General features: G+C 38.9%; 1 protein-coding gene across 5 annotated transcripts in view; it reads right to left on the reverse strand.

Annotated features, from left to right (window-relative positions):
• The window catches only part of IGF1 (insulin like growth factor 1), a 79,666-nt gene that overhangs the window by 20,220 nt on the left and 32,087 nt on the right, over positions 1–27,359 (reverse strand). For 2 of the 5 annotated variants that reach the window (XM_056117565.1, XM_056117591.1), the window contains exons 3-4: positions 2,027–2,208; positions 497–548 (exon numbers count right to left, since the gene is read on the reverse strand). In XM_056117565.1, the coding sequence (XP_055973540.1) occupies positions 497–548; positions 2,027–2,208 (234 nt within the window). Of the gene's footprint in view, positions 1–154; positions 549–2,022; positions 2,209–27,359 lie in introns of those variants that run through there. The other 3 variants (XM_056117560.1, XM_056117574.1, XM_056117582.1) reach the window with 3 other exon arrangements.

Raw genomic sequence — 27,359 nt, forward strand, 5'->3', positions numbered from 1 at the left:
TTAACTTGACGTGTATTGATATGGATGATTTGTCAATAAATAGTCATACAAAATTTCATAAGGCGCACTCTTATTTAATTGCTTTTGAAGGGAGGGAAATGTTGTCTCTTGCTTGCCCCTTTTAACATTTTAATTAATTTATTTCTTTCGGGCCGCCATCTTTCTTGGACTTTACTTCTCCATTTTCATCATGCTTATTAGTCATCTCTCACAATGGATGACTTCTCTTGGTTACATGCATTATCTAGTGACTTCTAGATTCACCAGGCCTAATTTGTCTTCAAGTCCTCTAAATACTTCCCACTTCTTTTTATCGCTGTCTGCTCTTCTCTCATCGTCCTTGCCTCTTTCTGCTTAGTCCTTCTCTCCTCCATTTTCCTGCTTTTGCCTCTGTGTTCACAATGTCTAGCTCCTCTGCTCTTTCTTCTGTCCTTTGATCTGCTGACTTACTTCTGCCCCTCCTTTTGTTCCCCTCCTGGGCGTTTCTTTGGCCCACCTTTCCTTCTCCTTTGGGACTTCATTTTCTTGTTGATAGATGGGGACGAAGACTGTAAACATCACAAAAACAATGGCATTGAGAACAGGTGGTTCCCTCCATGTCCGGGGACAGAGCCTTTGCGTCAGCCCAGAATGCCCGGATTCCATCAGACGCAGAAGACAGGATTGGTGCTGAAGAGGTGTTTAGACCCTCAACGATAAGACCCAACCTCCCAGCACTCTAGAACTCCTCTTGGAACCCCTCCCCACTCCCCAACAAGAAATGGAAAAGCATTGGGTCACCTGGGAAGAGGAAGAAGAAACCTGCCTTCTGTGATCCCTTGAGTATGTTTCTCAGCCACATTGGAAGCACCATCTCTGTGCTACTTGCTCCTTTGGTTGCCCTTTTGCCTGTGTATACTCTGTCCACCAGCCTGAAGTCTATCCCTTTCCATCAGTCAATGTGTTTCCCTAGGGTATCCCCCATCCCTAAGACCTCTTCCCGCCTCAGCTGTCTTTCAGGACTAGGAAGGAGCAGAGATAGCACTGACATTGTGAGCATCTTAGTCTCTTATCTCGTGATTTCCACACAATGTTACTTAGTCTCTAAACATGAAAACCACAGGTTGTGGTTTCATCTTCCTGTCAACAGAGTCCATGAGGAAACAGGAATGAGTGAGGGCTTTTATCTTTCCTCACTTAGTCTTCCTGGCCTCATCTTTTCTCCTTTATCTTCCCTTTTGTTCTCATGCTTTCTACTCATTAATGGCAATTTGGGTAATAGTATTTTTTTCACTCACTCATTCATTCATTCGTTGAAAATTGGAAAAGTGATCACTGTGCAATAGATGATTTAGGTACTTTAGATGGCAGAGATAGTACCTTTTTGTGTATTTCAACTTTAGTTCATAGAAAGGCAGCTATGCAAATTCTGACAGAAATTTCAAGGTGCTCTAAGAGCCAAAAAGAAATTTCTACATTTAATGCTTTTTGCCTTTAATAATGTGTGTTACTTCACATGAATTTCAAACAGTTCCATTTTAGAGTACTTTTTTTCCCCTTGCATTTTGCAGAATTCAAGACAGGAAAGGTTATAGACATTGTTGTTAATTACACTTAGGACAGACATTAACACTTGTCCAACAGTTGCATCCTATGGGCATGCAAAAAGCATTGTATATGTGCCATTTTAATAATGAAAATGACCAGATGTAATAACTATAATAATTATCTCAAGTTTTCCTTGATGAAGCTAAGGCTTGGACAACTCTATTTGGTCAAGGATACTCAACTGGTGATTAGCAGGGATAGAATTTTAGTTTTGTTTGATACCAAAACTCATGTTTCCGCTCTCTTCTCCACCACCTACTTGTTACCAGATCATTCAAGGGGACCGTGGAACTGACTAAAGGGATGGGCATATATGCTGAGAATGGTATCTTTATCTATAAAGATACTGGAGGCATAACTTGTTTCTCCCAACTGACCACACGCGCCCCCGCACCCATCTAGGGAGAGGGAAACACAGATCCCTCCCAGGCTGACTTACCTTTTGAGCTTTGGGCATGTCAGTGTGGCGTTGAGCTCGGACGGAGCGGGCTGCCTTGGCAGGCTTCAGGGGTGCACAGTACATCTCCAGCCGTCTCAGGTCACAGCTCCGGAAGCAGCACTCGTCCACGATGCCCGTCTGAGGTGCCCTCCGACTGCTGGAGCCGTACCCCGTGGGCTTGTCTGACAAATCAAATGCACAGCACCCGTCTTTAGAGTAAAATCTGCAAACTTCCGATTCCCCGCAGCCCCTGAAGACTCTCTTTAAACATTGAAGATCTTATTTAAACATTGGTTCTCACACCTAGTCAACTCACATATCGTCTTATATTCCGACTTCTTGAAGTTTTTCCCGGACTTCCTGACTCCCACAGATCCTTCTGGACTCCAAGATATCTCCTGGAGCCTCTACCACACTCCTTATCACTAATTCTTCACCACACATCTTATTTGTGTTGATTCCTAAGTTCGAGAATCTGTCTATGCACAGTGGAAGCCTTTCTGACATGTTAGCTTAACTGGAAAGTTGCTAAGAATATTAAGAAAGAAGGCCATATTTTATATATTTTTAAATATTTCTAGCAAATCTACAACGTTTGAATATGCAAGACGGCTCAGGTCTCGCTCTTTTATGTGACTGCTTCTGTTATGGCATCAAACTGAGCATTACAGAAGATTGAAGTTTGAAAATGATTTGTCACTGAACTCGTGTGAAAACTGAGACTTAGTTGGGAATGACTTGCTCAAGGTCACTTGCATAGTAGGTGATGGAGTCAGAATGCAAGCTCAGGTATACTTCCTGAAAAGCCTAAGTGTCTCAAAGAGCCCCAGAACTGTTGGACAGTTCGGACATACCATTTCTGCTTTCTGCATTTATGTTTGTTTGAGATTTACATGAGATCATTATGAAAAGTGCTTAGGATAGAGATCTTATTTAAACATTGGTTCACTTTCTCTGACCAATCTTTTCTGGGCTCTTATGTGTACCATTACAGAGGCACCCAAAAGCCTTGGAACTTGGAACTGATGACAATGCCAATATGATAGGGGGTCTCCCTCCTTTTACCTCTGAGAAGCCAGAATAATCAACTCTATTTTCAGATAGAATAGCTATTAGACTAAAACAGAATGAACTGAATGTCCATCTTTCATATGATTCTAATTTCTCAGGGGGAATGCCATGAATCAAACTTCTTTTGATATTTACAAATCAATTTACTTGGCAAGTAGATTTTTGGTTTGGTTTGGTTTAGTTTTGATTTGGACACATTTTCTCTGGCTCTAGCATTAAAAGAGAAGGCCAAAAAAAAGTTGACATAAATTGAAACTTAAAATGTACTGGAACTCTTTGTATACTTTTTGTTATAGTGAATTTTTTTTTTAAAACCCAACCTTACTTATGGCACCATATATGAAACTAACAACAGTGAAATTCTATGACTCAGACAAAAACAGGAGAGGGCAGAATCTCAGTTTTCACTCATCCCCTTTATTTCCTAGGGAGGTGGGGAAAGGGACTGGATCTTCTCCACTGATTTCCAGAATTTATGGGAGGAAATCTGTGAACCACTAATCCAGAAGAATTTGAATAGTCAAATCACTATATGTCATCTTAATCCCTATCACAGAGATAACATATTTTAAATGAAAATCATACACTGGCATAATAATGGCACCGTGTTTCAGAATGATGTTTACTAGTCAAATTTCCCATGTACATTTTCAATTTCCTAATTGTAAGAGATCAGACCCATGGTAATGGTCTGCTACCAAACTAGCTTGGCAACCTCACAGCTCAAACAGCCAACTGCTCATGGCATCCTCTAAGAATCCAAATGTTTTCCGGATGCTTGGCACAGGAATAGGGAGGATGCATCCTTTTCATAAGGTTAATTGATTGTCATTCTTGGAACTGCTGGGAGTCATAACTCAGAGATGTTTCATTTCTGGTCTCTCTGGGTAGGTTTGCTATTTCTCTGGGAAAATCGTGTTAGCTTCTCATCTTCTCATGGTGGAGGGGGTTGGGAGGGACCAGACAGCTGGTCCTGATCCATTCCTCTGCAGTACTCCCACTTGGTATTAGAGGATTTAAGAGAACAGATGACTTGCCTTCTCACCAGCAAGCTTTGACTGGGCCATTAAATGATGCAAACAGTGTTTTTTTAAATGTATTTTCTTAAAATTCTTCCTGGGACTATAATAAGAGACAAAATGGGCTGACACGATTCTTGTAACTCACAGGGATTTCTTCATACCTTTGGCTAAGAGATGTTTCAAGAGACTGAAAGGATCAGCCAAGTCAAGAGAGTTCATTTACCTTGGTTTCCTCTTGTGGAGGTGAGAGACGAATAAAACTGGATGCTCCTACTATACACCACATTTAATGATTGCTCTTGGTTGATACTACAGATTTTTTAAGAGATATAATTAAGGTTAGTTTTTTGACTCGGGAATAATAATTTGGTATTTGAAGGTGGGGTGGTAGGAATAGTTCCAGAAATGTTCAAACTTGACTAACTCTAAAACAACTGTTTAAAAATTCATATTATGGATTTAAGATAGAGATTATTATCTTGGCAATTTCAGGACCAATTTAGCATGTTTGTTGCATATGTCTCTAAAGTAATGGTCCTTTCGAGATCCTTTAGATGCTGAAGCTTCTTGTCTGCTATGAGAAAATATCAAATTCCCTCTTAGGATGAAAGAAAATGGATATATTGCCTGTACTCTTCTTAGGAATTATCAATAGCCACGAAGCTCATAAAAAAGTTCTAACTTTGGGGTTGGAGCAATAGGACAGCAGGTAGGGCATTTGCCTTGCATGCAGCCAACCTGGGTTTGATTCCCAGCATCCCATATGAGCACTGCCAGAGGTAATTCCTGAGTGCAGAGCCAGGAGTAACCCCTGTGCATCGCCAGGTATTACCCAAAAAGTCCCCCCCACAAAAATGTTATAACTTTTCTTGTGGAATTAAATGTAATTGTTAATACAATATTAGCAGTATATAGAATAGGCCTGGAGTCACATTTCCTTCAAGAGAAAGCTTCAAATATTTTATAACTTAGAAAATTAAAAAATTGTCACTTAAGTTTCCTGAGATTCTCAAAACATTCAATATACTTATTCAATACCATAACAAAATACAGGTGACAGGAAAAATTTTGCAGTTAGGCATAGTTTCAGAGTTCTCTGGTATTAGTATTATGAAGTGTCACTATATTCACACAACTATCAGAATGAACAGGCTGGTGTAACATTCCACAGAATTTTTCTTGCTGACAAAGTCTTGAAATTGAAAATTTTAAATTCATTTTGTCAGTAGTTATTCTGTAGAGTATGTAGACCAAAGATTGTTTCGTATACATGTTGGCTACCCCTTAACTTAGACCTTGATTCCTCTATGAACAGAGAATGCAGGGTCATAATACATTGCTTTATCTTGAAAGTTGGCCAACAGATGGAATTCCAATGGTTAAACAGTTGGCATCTGTACTGACAGCACTTTCCTTTAAATAATGCATACCCAGTAGAGTAATTCAATAATCTTCAGGGCAAACTTGCTAGGTTTGAGGTAGAATTGTGGCATCATCAAAACCACACCAATTAGCTGAGTCTCGTGTTTTTGCATGGATGCAGTAACTCATTCCCTTTTGTTTCTTTTTGAAGGGGAAGGTGTAATGCTGAGATTGAAGTTGGTTCATCACTTCAAAGAGCTGAGAGCTCAGATTGTTTATCACTGTAAAAAATGGTAAATTGTATTTTACTGAAGAATCTATGGTAAGTCCTTTAGTAAAAAGCAGTATAAAACAAATTATTATGTGCTTTCTAAGGACAGGTTTGCAGAGTGGTTGGGAAAATGCAAACAATGGTAGAGAGAAGATCTCTTAGGTGGTAGGATTGGTGTTGGAACACCCAAAGCCCATCATGGGCTGTTTAAATAAAATATTTAAAACAATGGTATTGCCTCTGCTGGTGCTGGTGCTAAGATTATCTATCCTTTCCCTAGATTTCTGGGAATGCAGTTGGGACATTGTACTGAACTTTCATTCCTTTGAAACTTCCCTCTTGTTTTAAATATCATTAAAAAGAGGAAATATTGATTTTAGGAGTCAGTATTTAAATAATGAAATATGTAAACATTTCTCAATTTGAGAAATACCCAGTTCTAAAGAGATATTTTGTATTTGATGATCTGCAGCTTCTGAGGAATGCTATTGTTCTCTAGAAATTAATAACAGGGTGAAAATCTGAACTTGACTACATTTTTAAAGAAAAAGGAAGCAATACTATTGATATTGGATTTAGAAGGCTATTTCTAGAAAATTTACAATTATGCTTTATAAAAGAATAAATTTAGGTTATTAGCTAAAAGAACTAAGTTGCATTTAACATTGATAAATTGAAGATTGATGACACAATTAAACTCTACAATTTAGATCTATAGATTTTTAAGATCTATATAAATTTCTTATACCTGCTTTATCAAAAACACCAGAGATGTTGACAACTTAGGGTAACTTGAAATGATAATTTCTTAGGGCAGCTTTGCTTATTAATAAAAATTCATTCAGTTAACATAATTTTGCATGGGATACTAGTAGGAAAAGAATGTGAGTAATCTTAAAATTATCATTTAACATTCAAATCTTATTTGTGAAAAATTGAGGATCATGCTTCAATCTTTAAGAGATGGAAACTGTAAAAAGATCAATTATCCTGTGCCACAATATAGGTAAAGGTAAAGGCCCTCCCGTTGATCGTCGATTTGCTCGAGCGGGCCCAGTAACGTCTCCATTGGAGACTTTGTTGTTACTGTGTCTGGCATATCGAATACTCTCGGTAGCTTGCCGGGCTCTAATATGTAAATATTTGCTGTTTTCCTGAATCCTGTGGACTTAGATTTACTTGAAAACCCTTTGATGACTCAGTGTTTTCCCTTTTAAAAAAAGTTCCTGTGAAGGTTGGAGAGGAAGCTCAGAGGGCATGAGTTGCATGCAGGAGATCCATGTTCAATTCTTGGCACCAACTCATGCCCTAAGCACTGCTGGGAGTAACCCCTGAGCACTATATTAGGAGTAGCTTGCACACACTACTGGTGTGCCTCCCCCTCAAAACACCAAACCATAAAGAATAACCCTTTTGCAAATTAATGACACTTGCATTAAAATAAGTACTGAGGTCTGTGGTTTATATAGCGATGTGCTTAGTAAGCCTATGGAAAGAAGCTTTCATTACTGTAAACTAACTTCATCACCAGGCCTTAGGTGACATGGGCACATTCTCAAATACCTATTAGAGTACTAAGTGGTTTATCACAACTATCAAAATTATTGTCAAACATTTGAAATTGGGATTATTTTGAAAAAGGTTTTTCAAAGATTTATTGCTGGCTTACTATGGTACTGATGAAGATTATATAGTTCTGCTTTTCTGCATAAAAATCTTCCCAAGTAGAATCTATGACCTTTGGCACCAGTAAAAGCAAACTCTGAGAAAATGTCCTCTTTTCTATGAACTGCATGTTGAAAACATTTCTTGAAAATCTATCAAATTTAGGCATTGATTTCACTTTGGCCCATGTTAATTTTTAATTGCCAGTGTTTGCTGCTCCCACTACATCTCAACTGGACAAGGTCATCTTTTCTAGGAATCATGGCCCTATTTGACCTAACACCACCCCTTGATACTCAGCAACTCTTTTCTCAGCTACTAAATTCCTGCAACCCCCAAGGCCAAAGTCTTCCAGTTACCTAATCATGCCAATGTTTGTGTATCTCTGGATTTTAAAGAAATGGCCCTCTTCGGCTGGTCCTTTCTCCAAACAGTTCTATACTCTGGAACTGCCAACTTAAGGGCAAGTGCAAACATTGTACTAGTTTGTACCTTCATCTCCAAGTTAAAGTGCTGGATCCAAAGGCAAGAATGCTAGAGAATCAGAGCATAAACATTATCATTTTAGGACTCTTTGGAGAAATGGGCTGACAGAGTGGGAAGCAACGTGGTGTATGACTTTAGCCTGATACAATGCCCCGGAGGACCAGCATCTTGCCAGGACAGCACAATTTACTAGCTTAAGTTTGATTCCAGGGCTTGGAAACAATAGATGTGGCCAACAACATTATACTTTGGCAAGAGAAATGCTTTGTTGGACAGAAATGTGGTCCTAAGAGAACGGTTTGGTTTATCAATGTCTAAGGTAAAAGCTAATCAAGTGCTAGGAGACCATTTTTATGTTTAAGATATTTCAGTTGGGCCTGCTATATCATTTAGCTACCATTTTCCACTTACATAGCTTGATTATTTGGAGCATATCATAGGATTTGAGAATCATTTGCTTGTGAAATGCCATAACAATAAAGGGCTTATTCATATTAGATTTAGAATATGTTGAGTGGCTGGAAAGCACAGAGTTTAGGGTCAGATATACCTAGGTTCCACTTCTTATTCATTGTTCACCTTCAACAAGACATCAAATTTCCTAAGACTTATATAATTGTCTGTAAAACAAACATAACAAGGGTAGACCCCTAGAATGTTGTGAACATTAAGCGAGAATGTACATAGATTGTTTTGTATAGTGCCTGGTATGCTGTAAACTAGTGCTAGTTATCCTAATAATTATTATGGAGTCAGGTTGGTTAACATAAAGAGGGAGCAGATATTCTCTTACTTTCTCTAAAAAATTTGTTCTTGGCACTAGAGAGTTCAGAGGGCTAGAATGGATGCCTGGTACACACAGAGCTTTGAGTTTAATCCCTGGCAATATATGATCTCCTGAGTGCCATATACAGCGCTAGAGTACCCCAATTCAGCTGAGGAGGCCTCTCAAAACCAACAAAACAAGCAAAAAGAAACAAATAAAAGATATATAAAAATCATCTTTTCCACTGTTTGGTTGTAAAAGATAGTGTTCTATGTGAAGGAGAACTATTTTTCAATTAAAATTAATGAACAACAGTTCCTTTGAATGGCTATCTCACTTTGGGTTGTATAGACATCCCTGAACAGTTTTAATCTAGAATAGATGCTCTATGACATCAACTCTACCAATCAAGTTAAACAAAGGGATATTATAGCAACTTAATGTGACCTCTTGTGAACTTGAATTTCTCTCAAAGACTTTTTTGAACTAAATTAATTGTTCAGTGTTAATAGCCATCTATTTAATGCAAAACAATGTTACCAGGCAGGGGATGGGTTTGGGTAATATATATATTTAGAAGATGAGTCCTAATAATTTTCAATCTCCATTCCCCTCTCTCTCCACTTTATTCCTCGCCCCTTTATTTTCTTCCTGATCTGCTTTTCTGCTATTTATCTCTCAAAACTATGAATAGAACTCCCATATGATCTAGTGATACCATTTCTTTCCATCTATCCCCAACACAAAAATATTAATTCAAAAGAATAAATGCACACCTATATTGAGGCACTTACTACAATAGCTAAGATACAGAATTCAAATACCCAACTATGAATGAATTAATCAGGCAGTTGTGGTATATATACATAATGGAGTACTATGCAGATCTAAGAAAGAACAAAATCATGCAATATACTATACCTTGGATGGAACTAGAAGATAGCATGCTGAGTGAAGTCAGTCAGAGGGAAAGGGATAGACACAGACTGATGTTGTTTATAGGTGGAACTTAAAGATAGATAGCAAGAAAGCAACAAAGAGCCAAAGGCAACCCTACAGGAGAACTGATCCACACAACTGAGTTTGGGGAGGTGGTGAGAGGGAAAGATATTAGGGTCCTTATGTGGGGAGAGGTAGGTGTGTGCTGATATTAGAATTATGTACATGGGAAGCTATCATTAACAATATTGTAAATCACAGAACTTCAATCCATTTTTAAAAAGTAAAAAAAAAATAGAACTTTGTTTTGTTCACTAATGAATGTCAGGTAAAACCTAATATTATGTGAAGTTCACAACAGGCTAGGAATTAGTATTTAGTCCCCTCCCTGAAATGAGTGAAATGTGAGGACTTTCTTTCCTGCCAACCAAAAGCAGTCTTAAGTATACAAGGTTACCAGAGCTACTTAATCTCCACTCCATGTTGGGGGAGTGCTGAACATAACCACTAGAATACCAGAGAGACCATCTACACCTGAATGAGACAAAAAGCAGATAACAAGAGAAATTCAAAGGCAGGATGTGGAAGAATCATGCATAAGCACCTCAGTTATCTAAGTTTTTGCAGAAACACTGTGATTAGAATTGTAAAATGAGTCTGGCTCCAACCTGGAAATTGTAGCCATTCCACCAACATTATCTTCTCTACTTACACTGCAATTGTTAATTTGCCCTTTCAGAGGTGGGAAGAGAGCCCTTGTAGACAAAACATGAGGCTCTTGTGAAGAGAGAGGAACGCCCCTCTCTGTGGTACAACAGAAAGATGAATCAGCCAAAGGGGCATTCAAACACTTTGCTCTTTATTTTTAGTTTCACTCTAAAGTCTATCATTTCTCTTTTCTTTACAACTTGGCACCTGCCTTGCATTCTCAGGAGTCCTGCTCCCTGTCAGTCTTCTCACTTAGATCTCTGTTTTGCTCAGGGCACATCTGGAGATTTTCCCAAGGGTGGGTGTTACATGGCCAGGATGGCAAGTGAAGGGATAATATCTGCCAGGCCATTTTGGCACGTCTGAAAGAAGAGTGTCAGGAGCAGAGGCCCTGTAAGGAGAGGCACCGGGTCTGTGTGAAGGGGTAGGCCATTGGTACCCAGACTTTGTAGCAGCACACAGCCCTGGACAGGACTGCAGAGAAGACACAGCCCGCCTCAGTGACGAATTAAACATGGATAGAGAAGGGCAGGAGGGAGAAGGTGTAGGAGGTTGTTATAGGATCTAAAAAATTGCCTCGAACACCGAAAGCGCCAGCTGGATTCTGTGTGATGTTCCTTTCATGCCTGTGTCAAGAGCATTGCTTCTGAAATAAAAGGTCTTGGAAAGTGTATCTAGAGCACCTCAAACAGTGCCAGATGCAGAGAGGAAAGAAAAAAACAGGCAGTATGGTATATGAGAAACAACATTGGATTCCTGCCCTGGATCCTTGGTGCAAACACGCAGGTCTCCAAAACTCTCTGAGACTCAGTTTTTTTGATCTTGGCAGAAAAATACTGGATTATGTCTGGCACGTTTTCCAAAAAATCTGAATCTGAGGATTATCTGGACGGTTATCCTACCCATTTCTTAATCAATAACATATTAATAGCATATCAGTGCTTCACCCTAGTAACAAGGAAACAGATGATGAATGAAATTTGACAAGATATTCAGGAGTTTCCCTCTTCATCAGGTTTAATTTTGAATGAAAACAAGATTTATTGGCTGGATTTAAGGAAAGCAGGGACCGGTGTTGGATTTTGTAGGGGAAGAAGGGGAAAATGTCCAGTATGGAAGAGGGTTTCAGTAAAGAAAAGGGACAAGACCATTTATTGGAATTATAGAAGCCAATTCAAGGTTGGACATAGGTATAAATTAGAAGGAAATGAAAGATAAGAAAGATTCTGGAGCTGTTCCAAAGGTAGAAAGAATCAAACTACATTTTGAAAACTAGGATCTTAAAGGCTTTGGGAAAGAGGGGTGGCCTTTCGCATCCAAAAGAACAAAAACAACCAGTGTTGGCATGGATGTGAGGAGAAAGGGACTCTCCTTCACTGCTGGTGGGAATGCTGACTGGTTCAGCCCTTTTGGAAAAAGGTATGGATATTTCTCAAAAAATTAGAAATTTAGTTCCCATTTGACCCAGAAATACCACTTCTGGGAATATATCCCGGAGATGAAAAATATGTAGTAGAAATGACATCTGCACTTATATGTTCATTGTAGCACTGTTTAGAATAGCCAGAACTTGGAAAAAACCTAAGTGGTCGAGAACAGATGACTGGTTGAAGAGGCTTTGGTACATTTACACAATGGAATACTATGCAGCTCTTAGAAAAGATGAAGTTGTGAAATTTACATATTAGCGGATCAGCATCAAGAGTATCATGTTAAGTGAAATGAGTCAGAAAGAGAGGGACAGACATAGAAGGATTGCACTCTTTTGTGGAATATAAAGTAACAGAATTGGAGACTAACACCCAAGGATAGTAGAGATAAGGACCAGGAGGATTGCTCCACAGCTTGGAAGCTGGCCTCACATGCTGGGGGAAAAGATAGCTCAGATAGAGAAGGAACCACCAAGCAAAGGATGCTTGGAGAGCCCACTTGGGATGGGAGATGTGTACTGATGTCTAAAGTAGACTATAGATCAAACATGGTGGCCATTTAATACCTGTATTGCAAACCACAACACCCAAAGGGAGAGAGAGAGCAAAAGGGAATGCGCCTGCCACAGAGTTGGGGGTGAGGGTGGGGAATGGGGTGGGAGTTGTAGGAGGGATACTGGCAACATTAGTGGTGGAGAATGGGCAGTGGTGGAGGAATGGGCACTCAATCATTGTATGAATGAAATGTAAGCACAAAAGTTTATAAGTCTGCAACTGTACCTCACAGTGACACATTAAAACATAAATAAATTAATTAATTAAAAATAAGAGAGAGGGGTGGCCTTCATGCCTTCACATATGTGGATCTTAGGAAATGAAAATTAGTGTAAGAAAAGTTTTTGTGGAAACTTCAGGATCATTGCCATTTACCATTACTTGTTAAAAATTGTATCTTCAAGGTGAATAAGTGATTAGCCTTAGGAGTGTTAATATGGTTGATCCAAATGCTGAACTCTAGCACTTAATAGGGAGACCTATATTTCATTTCACTAATTTCTTTCAGTTATGATAGTAATCTGTGAATTCTCTGTACAATATCCACAGATGCCTGAGAAAATTCCAGGGATATAGATTCCTAATTTCACTGAAAAATTCTTGCAACAATTTGCATCATTTTGTCTCTAATTATATAAAGGTTTTCAAGGGAAGTCCTCATTGGTGCCATTTGGTGTCCAGAATTTTCCAGAGAACAAAATTAGAAGATGATGAGATGATGATTAGAAAACAGGGGTTTTCTAATGCTATCCTCCCTCCATCTACTTTTATTTTTAAAATAAACTAATGTTAGGGTCATTAGAATTGAAAAGCATACACAAAGGAGGGAAAGTGGGGAAAACGGTGTTAGAAAATGGACATTGTGAAGGGATGGGTGTTGGAGCATTGTATGACAGAAACCCAATCATAAAAAGATTTGTAACTGTGTATCTCACTGTTATTCAATTAAAAAATAATAATAAATAAACCCTGCAAAGAAGTTTTTAAGTAAGCTGCAGTATATTATTCATTAAAATACCAATCAGGTAAGCAGAATAAGGTCAACTGATTAATTTAGAGAGTGATTATAATATTTCTGGAAATTTTCATTAAAAACCAAACTCATCAGACCATCATTTAGTTCTTTGTATGGAATGTTTACATTATAATTTTCTCTACTTTACCTTAGGATGTGATTACTTAAATATGAACAAAAGACCTTAAGTGCTTTCTTCAGATTACTGAATTTTAGAATTTTATACATCTCCCAACATTCTAGCAAACTGAAAGTCAACTTAGTCAAACTCAAGGGTTTCTTAGTCATCCAGCAATCAGTCACTGAGCCTGTTAGCACTTAGCCATCCAACTGCTTCCAAGTGACCTCCCTTTTCAAACAATATTTTTCTGAATTGAAGAGACAGACTATGAATCTATGAATAGGGAGAGATAAAGAGATAGAGAAAGTTGAATCCTGTTCTCATCTTTATTCTGTCGGGGTCTGAGAGCTTGCTTGTATCTCCAAACCTCATGAAGTGCTTTTTAAGCAAATATTATCAGTCAAGAAGATTCTCTAGTTCTCTTATTCATTTTACTAAATTCAACAAAGAAAAATATATTTCAGCTTGTGATATTGGCTGGGGAAAACAAACTCATTTTTCTTTTTTCTCACATACTAAAATACACCACGAATGACCTCATTGATTGCTCTGGGACCTCCTTCTGAAGCAACAGCCTTTTGGCCTTCTAGCCAGTCCCTTACTTCTGTGAATTTACTTTCTGAGAACGACATAGTGGCCCCAGAAGTCATTTTCCAATTTACCACACAGTCTGCCCATGGTTGCAGAATTTGTTGGCCTCATAAGGAGGAAGCAACGTGAGGACTAATGTGTCCTGCAGCTGGGAAAGTTCCTTTAGGGCCAGTCTCACTACTTGGGAGACATTTTATTTTCCTCAACATTTGTCTTTAGCCTGTTCACATTGGCCCAGACCTGGGTTTTTGAAGGCTGCCTGAAGACATTGTTCAAATTAAAACTCAGGTAAGCAGCTATGTCCAAAGCATTGGGAAATGAGGATTGAAGTTCAGGGGTCAAATGTTCTCTTTGGACCAACGTTCTTGTAGCTGTGTAGCCTCAGTTCTCTCTTAAGAGCCTTCTAGCAAGTATCTGCTTCCTGTGATCTCAAAGAATATGCTCACACAGGAGAAAGGAGATTATTACATTCATTAATTTCTTGATGGGTTGAAGTTCATAATCTCCACTACATCAATGACATGGCTCATGTTTATATGAGAAATAGCATATACAGATCAGTGGGAAGATCAGGAGAAAAGACCCTCAAGGTCTCATAGAATCTTCTGTATAAGTGTGAGATGAAAAAGTGAAGCATTTGGGCTCTGAGTAGGGGTTCTGGTACTGAGTGTGGAGTGAGAAACACACATCTTCATTTTTGGACAGTGAATTCAAGTCATTGACAATAACTTTTACAGAAAAAATGAAAAGAAAAAAAGGAGTTGTTGGCTTACTAACATTTCAATTTGCTTCTAAGGACTTTATCATTTACTTGTTTTTCTTCTCCAGTAACTTCTTTTCTTCCTCCATTAGCTTCTGGTTCAACAAGTTGCTCTTTTAAAGGTCATCTATAACGTATGAGTCTTTTCCCATCGTCTCAATGAACCCAAACTCTTACGGTCCACTGAGATCTGCTCTCGGCAGGCATTTCCCGCAGTTAGACTATGAACTGTCATAAATTCTTTGCATTTTTTCAGAACGCCTATGCCTTCTTTTGCCACATCTTTTTTCCCCTGGTACTCAACAGGCCACAAATCACCCCAGATTCCTCTTTTCAGGCTGTTGCTGTCTTAACTCTCTCCTTATAAACCAAATTCCTATTTTGTGCTTGGCGGTTGCTCTTGGCCTCCCAACTTTCTCAACTCCCCCATCTGGGTTAGTCATTGGTGTCATTGCCACCAGTGTCTTTCTCCTGCTATTTCGTCTGGCCTAAAATGATGCTTTGGTTCAAATGTCAGAGTTACCATGCAGACCATATTACCTGATTCGATACTTAGCTCTAAACATGATTTAAATATAGTAGACAACGCTTTTATAGGGAAAGATCAATTGACAAGATTCAAACAAGTGTAAAGAATACTCATAATCAAATGAGATAGAACGTTCTCTATTAAACAAAATTTGCTTCTGAGATTGGAAGGTGACATTTCATTCTTCTGTTTATTATATATTTAAACTATTTCTTTCATACGTAGAATAAGTTTTTGCAGCAATGTATTACCACTAGCTTGCCTTTGTTGGAGAGTTTCTTTTAAGCTATTATAGTAAAAATTATTTTATTTTTTTACTTATCCCATTTACATACTACTGCAACTACATGGGGTAAGCACTATTACCATACCCATCTTTCATATGCACAAATTGGGACTTAGCAAAATAAGTACAAAGAATTAAATTACAGAAAAACCACTAATATTCATAATCAGGCCACCTCAACTATAGACACCTAGAAAATGGAACATTTTCTAGGCAATGACACCATTACTAGCATTTTCAAAAGATATGGAGGATATGGGTGAGGTCATCTAAAAATCAACCCATCAAATTAACTTTTGGATTTGAGCCCAGGCAGAAGACTATCTTATTCTAAGCACATTCTGAAAAGGATACAAGGGATGTCATGCTAGGTTTTACCTTAAGAAAGAACTTTGTGTGATCCTTGAGTTTGGGATAAGGCTGGGGATTGGATGTTCACATTTCACTCAGTACACTCTGAGTCTTTCCAGATTCAAGAGGGATAGTAAGCTCTATTATGCAGCCAGACCATATTATTCCCAATCCCCTTGAATTGTACAGTCTTAAAAATTTAGCAGAAATAGAAATTAAGATTTTTTTACCCATAATCTTGGAATCCAAACAAATCACATTATCTTCATTTTCTCAATTTTTCCTAGTTCACATCTAGATATGCTCATCAATTTGATATACCCATGATTAAATTCTATTGTTTTCTATTTACTCAACATTGACTTGTGAACATTTTCCATATTGCTAGACAATCTTCATAGTTATAAGATAAAGATACAGAATATTTTGAGTTGAAGTGTCAATATTTATTTCTTTGATCATTTTTCCTGTTACTGAAAGTTAGACTACTTCTAGCTTTTTCATTAGTTTAACAAATTTCTATTCATTATAGATTATTTATAAGAATAAATTCTCATGAACAAAATGATTGAGTCAAAGGGTATTATCAGACAATCTCTTATTTTGGTGAAAGCTCAGAAGGACCAGAGAGACTAAAAGACCAGAGCAGAGGATTTATATCCAGAGTTCCTCCCAGGGTTAAAAAAGAGACAGCCAAGGTAGTGTACAAACAAGATTCTTACCTGCCTTCCATGAATTAGAATTCAAGAGCCCATTTCTGTTTTCAATTACTAGGGCAGTTTTCTCTAAAGGAAACATGGGGTGTGACCAAGACTTGGGTTTGGCATGAAAGATTTCCAAAGTAAAAAAAAAATGGGAAATAGATGGCAAGAGACCCTGGTTCTCAATGTCCAAGATCACCAAGTACCTATGAGGTTTCTTCTCTTAGGTTGGAGAGGGGCATTTCCAGGAATAGTGCCACCCAGTCTGCACCACATTCTACTGATGGAGGGGTGACTCTATGTCCTGAACACCAAAGGTTCTGTTTCCACATGCCTTCAGAAGCTCAGCCCTCAGTGGAGTACCTGGCACCTGTCTAGAGTTTCTCAACCTTCTTCCATGGTGTAATAGCCCTAAGAGTCTGCCTTTTCCTTCCACTCCAAAACAGGTCAACTATATCCAGCCCTGCTTCTACTACATTATTTCTTCCTGCTTACAATCATTTGGTCACAAATGTCTGTAGAGTATTTGCTCTGTTCTTCATACTGCTCTCAGAAATGAGGATAGGGAGAGAACCAAATAGATTTAAAATGGGCCAGCAGGTCACCTCCCCTTTAGAACCTTTTCCACTGTGACAGTCTCCATGGAAACTGTAGGGCAGGGAAGCTGGGTTCAACAGTTCCAGGACAAGCAGCCAGAGCACCTGAAGTCTGAACCTAGTAGGAGAAATTTCCAGCAGGACCCCATGGGAATTCTTGGCTAATGATTTCATGCCTATGAAGCTCTTGACAGGTGTAAAATTTTGTGCATTACAAGCTATTACTTAACTGCACAATAACCTTTATGTGTTTTTATATGGATTACCTCTTTCCTCAATATATTTTAAACATTTTAAGGACAGAAACTGGAAATAATTCATACAAAAAGAAGAAGCAGACAGATGATGTTGACCAATTTGTTGAGGGGAAATGGTTTCAATAAATGTGTTGAAGTTTGTTTTAAAAAATCCTGTTAAAATTACTATTTTTCAGAGATACATTTGCACTTTTTTCAAAAAAGTTTTATTAAAATTACTATCTTCCAAAAAAAAAAGGGGCAGAAACTATGTCATATTTCCATGTCCAGAAGCACCATATTGGGCACTTCTTAGGCCCATCATAGATACTACTTGATAGATTAGTAAGTGAAATACACAAATCATACACAGAGAGGCACAGTATGGAAATATTTTCATACTGGAAAAAGAACGTCAACATCAGAGCCAGTCTTTGTGTCTTAGTTCCTCTCCTTAAATGGTATTGCCTAACTAATTGTTGCCTAATTAGTAGTTACCTCTACTGAGTTGTGATGACTTCAGGTACCCAAAGGACATGCAACAGGGTGAGTGGTACAGAGCAAGCTCTCCCAAAATGTCACATACCATCATCCACCTTAGCATCACCATTAATAAATTCATTGTGAAGCTGAGCAGAGAAATGTTCAGAGCACAGGCTCCAGAGACAATCTCTCTACCCTCAGATGCTGAATGACTCAATCATTCCTTACTTTGTGGCTGGGGGGAGGGGGTATAACAACCTCTCAGTTCTCTGATCTGGGGCAAGCAAACAGAGTAGATCCTCCAGAGTGCATGTGATGGTTGCTTTAGGAAACACTCACTAAATATTAATTACAATTATCCAGCGAAGAGTCGATGAGTGGGCATTAAGCACCAGACTTAGGATTTGGAATACAGATGAGGATAAAGGAGATGCATTATCTCCTCTCCAATTTCCCATTCACCCTTTGCAGTTCCTAATGCAGGTTGGTACTGTTAATCCAGGGAACACATTTCACCAATTGATGAGTACCTGACAGTTCATGATCACTCAGACACTGCTCCACATCTTGCTACAGCTCCACAAGGCAGGTGGAATCATTCCCATTTTAGAGATCATCATACAGAAATTTCAAGTGATTTAGGCGTCTGAAGGTTCCTGATGTCAGACTTTTCTACTTCTTTGCACTTTTCTATCTGCTTCCTTGTTAGACTTTTTAAAAAATCTACTTTCGTGTATTCCCAACCTCATGATGGGATCCATTGTAGATTCATCCACTGATGGTATTTCTTGAAGCAGTCCATGCCTGACATCACTCATAGGCCTACTGGGGGAATACAGGTGTGTTTGGTGACACAACAATGAAGACCACTGTTGGTTCTCAAATTTGATCCCAGATCTGTGTTACTGGGAGAGAGCTGCTAAAATGCTTCACTACCCTCATTCCTAGCCCAGCTTGTTTCAGTAGGTCTGAGACAGTTCTGGAAGAACAGCTTTTCCAGCAAGTTTTTCCAGATGATGGGGATGCTTAGATTGCCAATGTGTGCAGTTTATATATGATCAAGTAGGAGAACATTTGCGAGGTATAAAGGGCCAAGAAAAGTCCCGGGACCATCCTCTTAGGTCTAAAATACTCCAGAAAGACTTCACATCTCTTTTGCTAATTGCCTAATAAAGATCTCCATCTGTTAGCAGAGTGCTTTTTATTACAGAAAGGAAAAAAAAACTCATAACCCTTCAAAGTAAGAAATTACACTGAAACCAAAAAATGACATCTCCATGTTTTCCCTTTCTTTTTGTTTTTAATGCACACATTTTATGGCATACTGCATTCCACAGAGCACCTGAATTCTATATGCCCGGTCACAGGGAAGGAAATCAGAGCCTGAAAAAAAATGCTCCAGTCAAAGGAAAAAACCAGAAAGCTTGGTGTCCTCAGATATTGTGAGCTGTGTTTGCTGGAGACCAAGGTCAGCGCATTCCTGGTCTTTCAAAACTCTCTGATGAGCAGCAAAGCCCTTCTGCTCAATTCTGAAAACCAGATCAGAAGACAGACTTCCTGAAGATTCAAATCTACCTTTTCTCTGCCTTCTCCCTTCTTGTTCACCTCCAAGGGGTGCAGGAGAGATGGGGTGGCATTGGGGCACCTTCCCAGGGCCTCATCACTGAAACACCCTCTCACAGATCACTCAACACTCATTGCAAAAGGGAGTGAAAGAAAATACATCCCTGATGGTGGCCTAGAGAACCAAGGTGGTTCTAGAAACAGAAAGAAATTCAAATCTTCAGAAAGAAAAGGCCTAATTTGTTCTTTGTGATTCAGGCTCCATGGAACCAGTCTATTTCTCAAGCAAGTGTCAAGATCAAGTCTGCTGGGGAAACAGGGTTAATTAATCTAACTGCTTTTACACCAAAGTGTCAGGAAGAGGGCAAATGATGCTCTATTTCTTTTCTGAGCCCTTCTCATGAGCATGTGTGAGGCAACCCAAAGTTTTAAATCAAATAGTGCCCCGCAGGCAGGAAATCCATATTGGGAACTGGGAGGGAAGCTGGGGCGTCTAGGGGCTTGGTAATTATAACCTTCCTCTAGGTCCCTGTTTCCATCTCTCTTTAAAGAATAAGAGGGTTTTTTTTCTTTTCTTTCTTTTTTTTTAATGATTCCCTTTCTAGTCACTTCCTCTCCATTGCCTGGCTGGGTCACTTCAGTGCAAGCCTTTTTCACAGATCTATTTCTGGAAAAATATCAGAGGGAAAATGACCTCATTCACTAATTGGAAAGCCAACTGGGTTTCCCCAGGGTTGGCTGGTACTTCTATGTTGAAGGGGTCTCCTCTCTCTCTCTCTCTGAGTGTAGAACAGGCACAGGGATATGGACGAGCAGCTCTATGTCCTAAGTAACCTACCAAGGCTGCAGAAACTTGGGTAGAAGATCGTTGGTTGTGTCCCAAGAAATCCACAGGCAACTCAAAATGCACACACCCAGAAGTCATGATGGTATGAGAGAGAAACTTATTAGAACTTGATCTCTGCATAGGTTCTTAGACATCTTCTAGTGCACGGATGAGTTTTGGTAAGAGGCATGTAAACCCTCTATAAGACATGTTGTTTTCTTTTTTAGTTTGTGGATTTTCCTGGAAGGAGGAAATTTAGACATTCAAAAGGTTCTCTAAATCTTTTTGCTTCATGACCTGGCAACTAGAAGGCACTGGAGCAGGACAGGTCCAGGAAGGCAGGGAAATATCTCTGGCTTCCCTAACTCTTCTGAGACACATACAGGGTAGGTATATGCCTTGTTAAATCTTGGGATTTGGAATTATATCCCAAGTACAAATTCAATGTCAAAAGACATCAAAGGATACAAGTTATATACTCAGTTTGGCATTGGCCAAAGAGTTCTCTTCACAGGTCCCATGCAGAAAACTGCGCTTTCCATTAAATCTCACCCACTCTTCAACATTGCAAAAAGTTCTTCAGGAAACAAATCTACTTAATGGTTCTGTTCTCCCCACACGTAATGGATCACTGGTGCTCCAGCTTTCCAGGAAGGTCTAGGAACTTCTTGAGAAAAGAAGGGAGGAGCATCCTGAAACACCTTTTGCCTATCACTTCTTTTGATCAAGACCAGGAATGAATCCTTGAAAAATAGTTAACTAGTTAAGAAACCTGAACGATTGGCATTAACCACTCAGCAAAATTTAGTTCGAGAGGAAGGAAAGTTTGTTAAAGGGGAATGCTTCAGAATAGCATGGGACTAAGATGCAAAATCCTTTGCATCTCCTCCTAGTGGGAGTGTCTTCTCTCATCAAGATAGCCCCATCTCTTGTGTCTATCATTTCATTTCTTGCAGAACCTTTTCTAGGTTTGATAAGCTAGCGTTTATTTCGGGGTTGACTTGCTCTTGGTTTCCCTCCTGTTGCCTCATTGGAATGTGAGATTCACCAAGAAAAGAGTTGAATTTGTCCTGATCATTGCTGTACCCACAACAACTCCATAGGTTTGCAGAGGATGCCTAAGAAATAAATTTTCTACAGATTCTATAGACACATAATTGAATGAGTAGAGGAACTGATTTTTTTTCATGTCTCTATAAATTTGTTTGTTGAATAAATAAATTAATGGAAAGGGGGTAATCTGCATTGTTTATCGTGCTCAAAGCATTCTTGTCGGTACTGGGAGAAATAAATGGCTTGAGTTTTGGTTTTGGATCACACCTGGCAGTGCTGAGGGCATACTCCTGGCACTATGTTCAGGAATTATTCCTTGCAGTGGTTGGGGAACAAAAATGCAATTGCCAGGGACTGAACACCAGTCAGCCGTATGCAAGGCACACACAGTACTTGCTGTACTCTGACCCTAAAAATGAGTGCTATTAAGGCCCGTCTTTGATGGATATAAATTGATATTCCTTCCTGAATAATAACTCATTGACTAGAATGTTTTTCACATTGCTTAAAGTCAGGAAAATTGGCGTTCAATACTAGAAGTGAAGATAAGAACTTAAAATGACCTTTAATGATTTAGAATGGTGAGTGGTGGTGGTGGGTGTCAGAACATTCAGAGCAAGATGTTTTGAATGGACAAAGATGGACTCCATCTAGCAGAGACTAGTAAGATAGCAAAATATCTGTGGGGTCCTGAGTGTGTGAGAAAGTGAGAATGTACCACAACAAAATAGTAATAGACAGCAGGCATATGCTGAGAATTATGAAATGAAAGCCTGGAGAGTAATCCTTCTACAAAACTTGGCATTGCTGAGGTTTTAATTAGAGTGGGAACTCAGATTTCATCTTCGTATTTTAAGACTCATTTGGAGGCGCTGGAAAGGATCCAGATAGGAGTAAAAAAATTAACTGGGAGGAAAATAAAGTTAAGATTGAACCCAAAAAAAGAAAACGCAAAGAGGTGACTTAATCAGCATTGCCAAGTATGAGAAAGGTTATTATTACACATGGAGCCTTCTTACCCATCTCCACAGAGGGCTAGACAATAGTAAATAGACTTGTGTAATACTAAAGGTGTTTCTATTAGAACCGGGGGAAGAATTTCCCGATTGTAAGGGGACACGTGGACTCAGGGCACTGTGGGAAGCTGCCCTGGAGATCTTTAAATGTAGGATGACAACCATCTGTTTTGGAAGACAGAGGCAGGGGACTGGACCTGAGGACCTCTTGGCATGCCTTCCATCTTTGATTCTGTGTTCAGAATCATAGCCAGTAAGCACCCCCATTCTACAGTAATACTCCATTCCCGTCATAAGACAGACCCCACACTGTCAAGACCTAAATCACCTCCCCTGGGAGGAGCTCGGCTGTTCTTCTCTGAATGGGAAGGAAACTGATAGTGTTGCTTCAGCTGCTTCCCTTCAGCAGGCCCCACGGAGAGAGGCCAGCTTTTGTCCTGATGGGCCTTCTCCAGAACTAGGCTGGGCCTGTGCTCCATCTTGTGTGGGACTGAAGATGCAGATGGAGCTGAAGACAGCAGATACCTCTGAGAATCAAGGAACACCACACCTCAGACATTTGAGAGTTCCTTCAAAGAGATGCCATTACTACTCAGATGAGGAAATTAGACCTTATTGATCTTGTTTGAAGACCACACCTTGGCTGTGTTTAGGGGTCACTCCTGGTGGTTCCAGGGATAAACCCTGGGTTGGCTGCATGCAAAACCAGCATTTTATCCATTGAGTCTCACTCTAATCCAGAAATTTGATCTTGAAAGAACTGATTTTCCTGGTCAGGCATCTAGCTTTTTCTGCATGGGGGAAAAAAATCTAGACCTTTTATCTCCTTATTTTACACTGTTTGCTTGTTACTTGGGTTTGCACTTTACCTTGGGGGAACATATTTTTTTGTAGCTAGATTACATAACCACATATAGTTGATATCTAAATTGCAAGTGAATAAATGAGCAAAGAAAGAAGAATAAAAATTCTCCTAGAGGACTACAGATGACCAACAACATTATTAAGTTTGCGTGAGGAAGTGTAGATCACCTATACTTGTTAGTAGGTCAATTCTTATAATTAAATTGTGGATTTGGATCGGGAACATTTTATTTATTATTATAGCTGTAATGTATTATGATTCAGTGGTTCTGAATTTTAGTTATAATAAATAGGATTTCTGTTGTTAGTCTAAAGCAGTGTTTCTCGTTCTTTTATGGCATTGGCCCCCTTCAAACCTTGTTTTGCTTCTCTTCCCAAGCTCCTGTCCTACCAGTTGGCCTCTTGGTCTCATGCTGTGCCCTCCCCACTGAGACAGTTTTCACTATGGTCTTCTTGCAATATCCTGGGAAACCATAGAGGATCATATGACCACTGGCTAAGAAACACTAGTCAAAATAAAAGTGTGTGTATGAATGATTATTTGTCATGTAGTTGGATCTGATGTTGCTCAGTTCAAAATGAGTTTTTTTAAATTTAAATATAACTTAAACTTTTAATGCTGTATTTCATTTATCACCTGTATAAGGAAACTTCCAATCCAAATCCTCTGGGTTGCTCTCTCTCTGAACTCTGGAACAGCAGCACTAATGAACATCTGGAATTGTTTTCTGAAACACCATTATGATACAGTAACTCTAAAAGTTAATGCCCTTCCTATTGATAATTAACCAATGTTAAACACTCCTCTGAACTTGCTTGCATCTACACCATTGTCCATTTGCTTCCTCAGACAACTCTTTACTCCCTTTCCGCGTTATCCAGGCAGACAACATGGCCCATTGCCTTCCCTTGTCATAGCTCTCCAATGTAGTCTCCATCCTGGTATTCATTCCTACCACTCCTGAAAAATTTTATCACTCATGACTCTCCTGCTTCTAGAACTTTCCAACCTTAGTCTATATGTTAGCTGAGCTAAAGCAAAGAGGGAAAGTGAAGAAGGATGATAGTTTCAAGAGTCAAGAGTGACAATTAGGGATGGGAAATAATTGGAAAGTGCAATAGAGTAGACTAAAGTAGGAAAGGCTTAGCATCCCAAATCGTCATAACCCTTGGGAAGTTCATATGCTTCCCATGACTACGGAAGAGTTTCTAAGTCATGTTATGTAGAAAATGGATCAATTCATGCAAAGGATATAGCTATACCTGGGGACATTTGTTTTACACATGTTCTATTTCATTAACTTATTTAGATCAGTTTCTTTCAAGCTTTTTTTTTGTTTATTTATCCTTCTGATTTTAATTACTTCTTGGGTCCTCCTTCTCTCTAGATTGGCCCCCTAGTCCTATGGCAGTACTCCCAATGACACTATTTTCTCCTGTAATATCCTTGGAATATTCATACACCTCTGATTAAGAAATTCTGCTGTAGACTGATAAGAAGGGAAAATTTAAAGGAATGCTTTTTTTGCACTCTGGAAATCCCATTACCTCAGCCTCTATCAGAGTTGTCTCTTTTTGAGCTCTGTGTTGATACTAATTGTCATCTTTTACACCACAAAGAAGTTTATTAATTTTTTCTCTCATCCAGCACCATTCAACCAAGAGCGAAAGGAAAGGGCAGTTAAGGATAAAGATATTCTTCTGATCAGCCTCTTATTTGCTCTAACACATCTGGCTAATAGATAGGGTGTGAAATTGCTCAAGAAAAAAGACCGCCAGGAGCTTTGATTATGTTTTCTGCCCATATTGGTCTCCAACCTGGAGCAGAGCCAGTTTTACATGCAGGCAGAATGATAACAATAATAAATGTTGACTGAGTGTCTACTATAAGCCAGACTCTGTGCTTAGCACTATCAATTATCTCACATCATCATACAGGAACCTAAGCTAGAGCTATTATTCCCATTGTTGAAATGTTCCATTTTGAACTACATGCTCTTTGAAATAGTTCTGAAAATACATGGCTTATTAGGTAATGCTGGGTAATAGTGACAGAATTGGCAGCTGATGTGGCTGACAGGTAAACCTTTGATTTTTAGTACATAGGTGAGTACCTGCATTACATAATAAAAAGTTCTGGGTTGGTCCTTCTGCCAGCAATTTCTAGTCATTGCCCAATATTAATTTTCCCTATTTTTATATAATGAAAACAATAATTTTCAATGTTTTTTTCCAAGTAGAATAGTGCTTTACATAATAAATCAGATTATATATCCCAGCCTCTGTTGCAGTTATGTGTAGCCATTTGCTCAAGTTCTAATCAATGGAATGTAAATTAAAATTAAAATATTGCATGACGGTTTCTAAAAAATTCCTTAAAAGACAAGCAGCTTCTCTTTTGCTTGAATATTTATTTATTTATTTATTTATTTACAGGATCCTGGACACTGCAATAACAACAACACTTTCTACTGGTTGGAATGTTGCTTTAAGATGCCTCAGCAGCCATCTTGGGCCTCACAGATGAGTGTCATAAAGTAATAATGGTGAAGCAGAAAGCTAAGAGGATCCTGGATCACTGAAAATTTTGTGGGGCAATTGCTCTGTTCAATAGATAAATCAGTAACCAGAACTATGAATCTTGGGACTTGTACATGAGAAACAAAGTAACTTCCGTGTAGGTTAAACCAACGTAATCCTGGAAGTCATATTACTTGACAAAATCTTATTGATAACCATGTTTGAAATGAACAAAGTTCATTTGAGGCTGCTGGCTCATTACCAGTGCCTTAAAAGTCCCCATTACAATTTTGGTCCATTGGATTAGGATATATTTATACTGAGTTTCTGGGAAGGAATGTAATAGATCACCCAGGGTGCATAAATGGTGCAAGGGAAGAAACAAATAGTCAAATTTGTGGTGCCTATGGTAGGACTGGGTAGCTACTACAGCAGGGAAAGAGTAAAACGAAAAGGGGTGAAATATGAAAGGGGCTAACTTCACATTTTTCTACTTAACAGTTTAGATCAGAGGCTGTTCTCTTCTAGGAAATTTATCCCAATTTGTGATTACACAGAGCAAAAGTTCAGGTTACATCAGTATTGAATTAACAGGAATGATGACACCTTTGTATCAGCAATTCTAGACAGAAACAAGAGAGTGAGGGTCAATCAAATAAAGCCTTCCTTCTCCAAAACTTCCTACAAGAGGAGCACTCTTCATTTTTGTATGTAATCACTTATAAATTCATTAAACAAATGTATTTACTATCTATATATGTCAGGCACATTTTTCTATCAATCAAGTAGTAAGAAATATGAAGTCAATTAAAATGTAGGCTGAGAAAACAATTTCTAACCTGGGTAGTCTGCTGCTGTACAAAGTAGCAATTGAATTCGTAAGTTAGTTTAAAAAGCAAACAAGTAGCTGAAGAGGTAGGCCAACTGATAGAATGTTTTGCATGCAGGAGGCCTGGATTTTATCCCTGGCACTACAAGGTCCCCTGAGCACCACCATTAAGAATTGATCCAAGAATAGTCACCTAGCACCACAGATGTTATCCACTAATCAAATTCTGCTCTTTGCTGCTATGGATAATAACAATAAGCAAACAAAACTACTAGTTACTTAGAGATGAAGGTAGCTAGCTAAGGCACCATCATAAGGATGATAAAGTATGTGAAAATGGTTGTGTAAGGCAAAGTCTTAGCCTTATAGGGGTTTATGACCTCGCAAGGATAAGATATATTCATTAGTAACCATATAAAAGCAGAATAAAGTATCAGAATATGTACAAGTTGCACTGTAGCATTGTCCTCCTGTTGTTCATCAATTTGGTCAAGTGGGCACCAGTAACATCTCCATTGTGAGACTTGTTTACTGTTTTTGGCATATCGAATATGCCACAGAGAGCTTGCTAGGCTTTGCCGCGCGGGCAGGATACTGTCAGTAGCTTGCAGGGCTCTCTGAGAGGGACAGAGGAATCGAACCTGACAATCAAGTTTTATAGAAGAAGCCCTGCTAGGCGAGGGTTCCCTGTGTCAACTAGGGATGACCTCCACTTGTG

The sequence above is a fragment of the Sorex fumeus genome, unplaced genomic scaffold (assembly GCF_029834395.1).
Source record: "Sorex fumeus unplaced genomic scaffold, SorFum_2.1 ptg000003l, whole genome shotgun sequence".
In the NCBI taxonomy this organism is placed as follows: Eukaryota; Metazoa; Chordata; class Mammalia; order Eulipotyphla; family Soricidae; genus Sorex; species Sorex fumeus.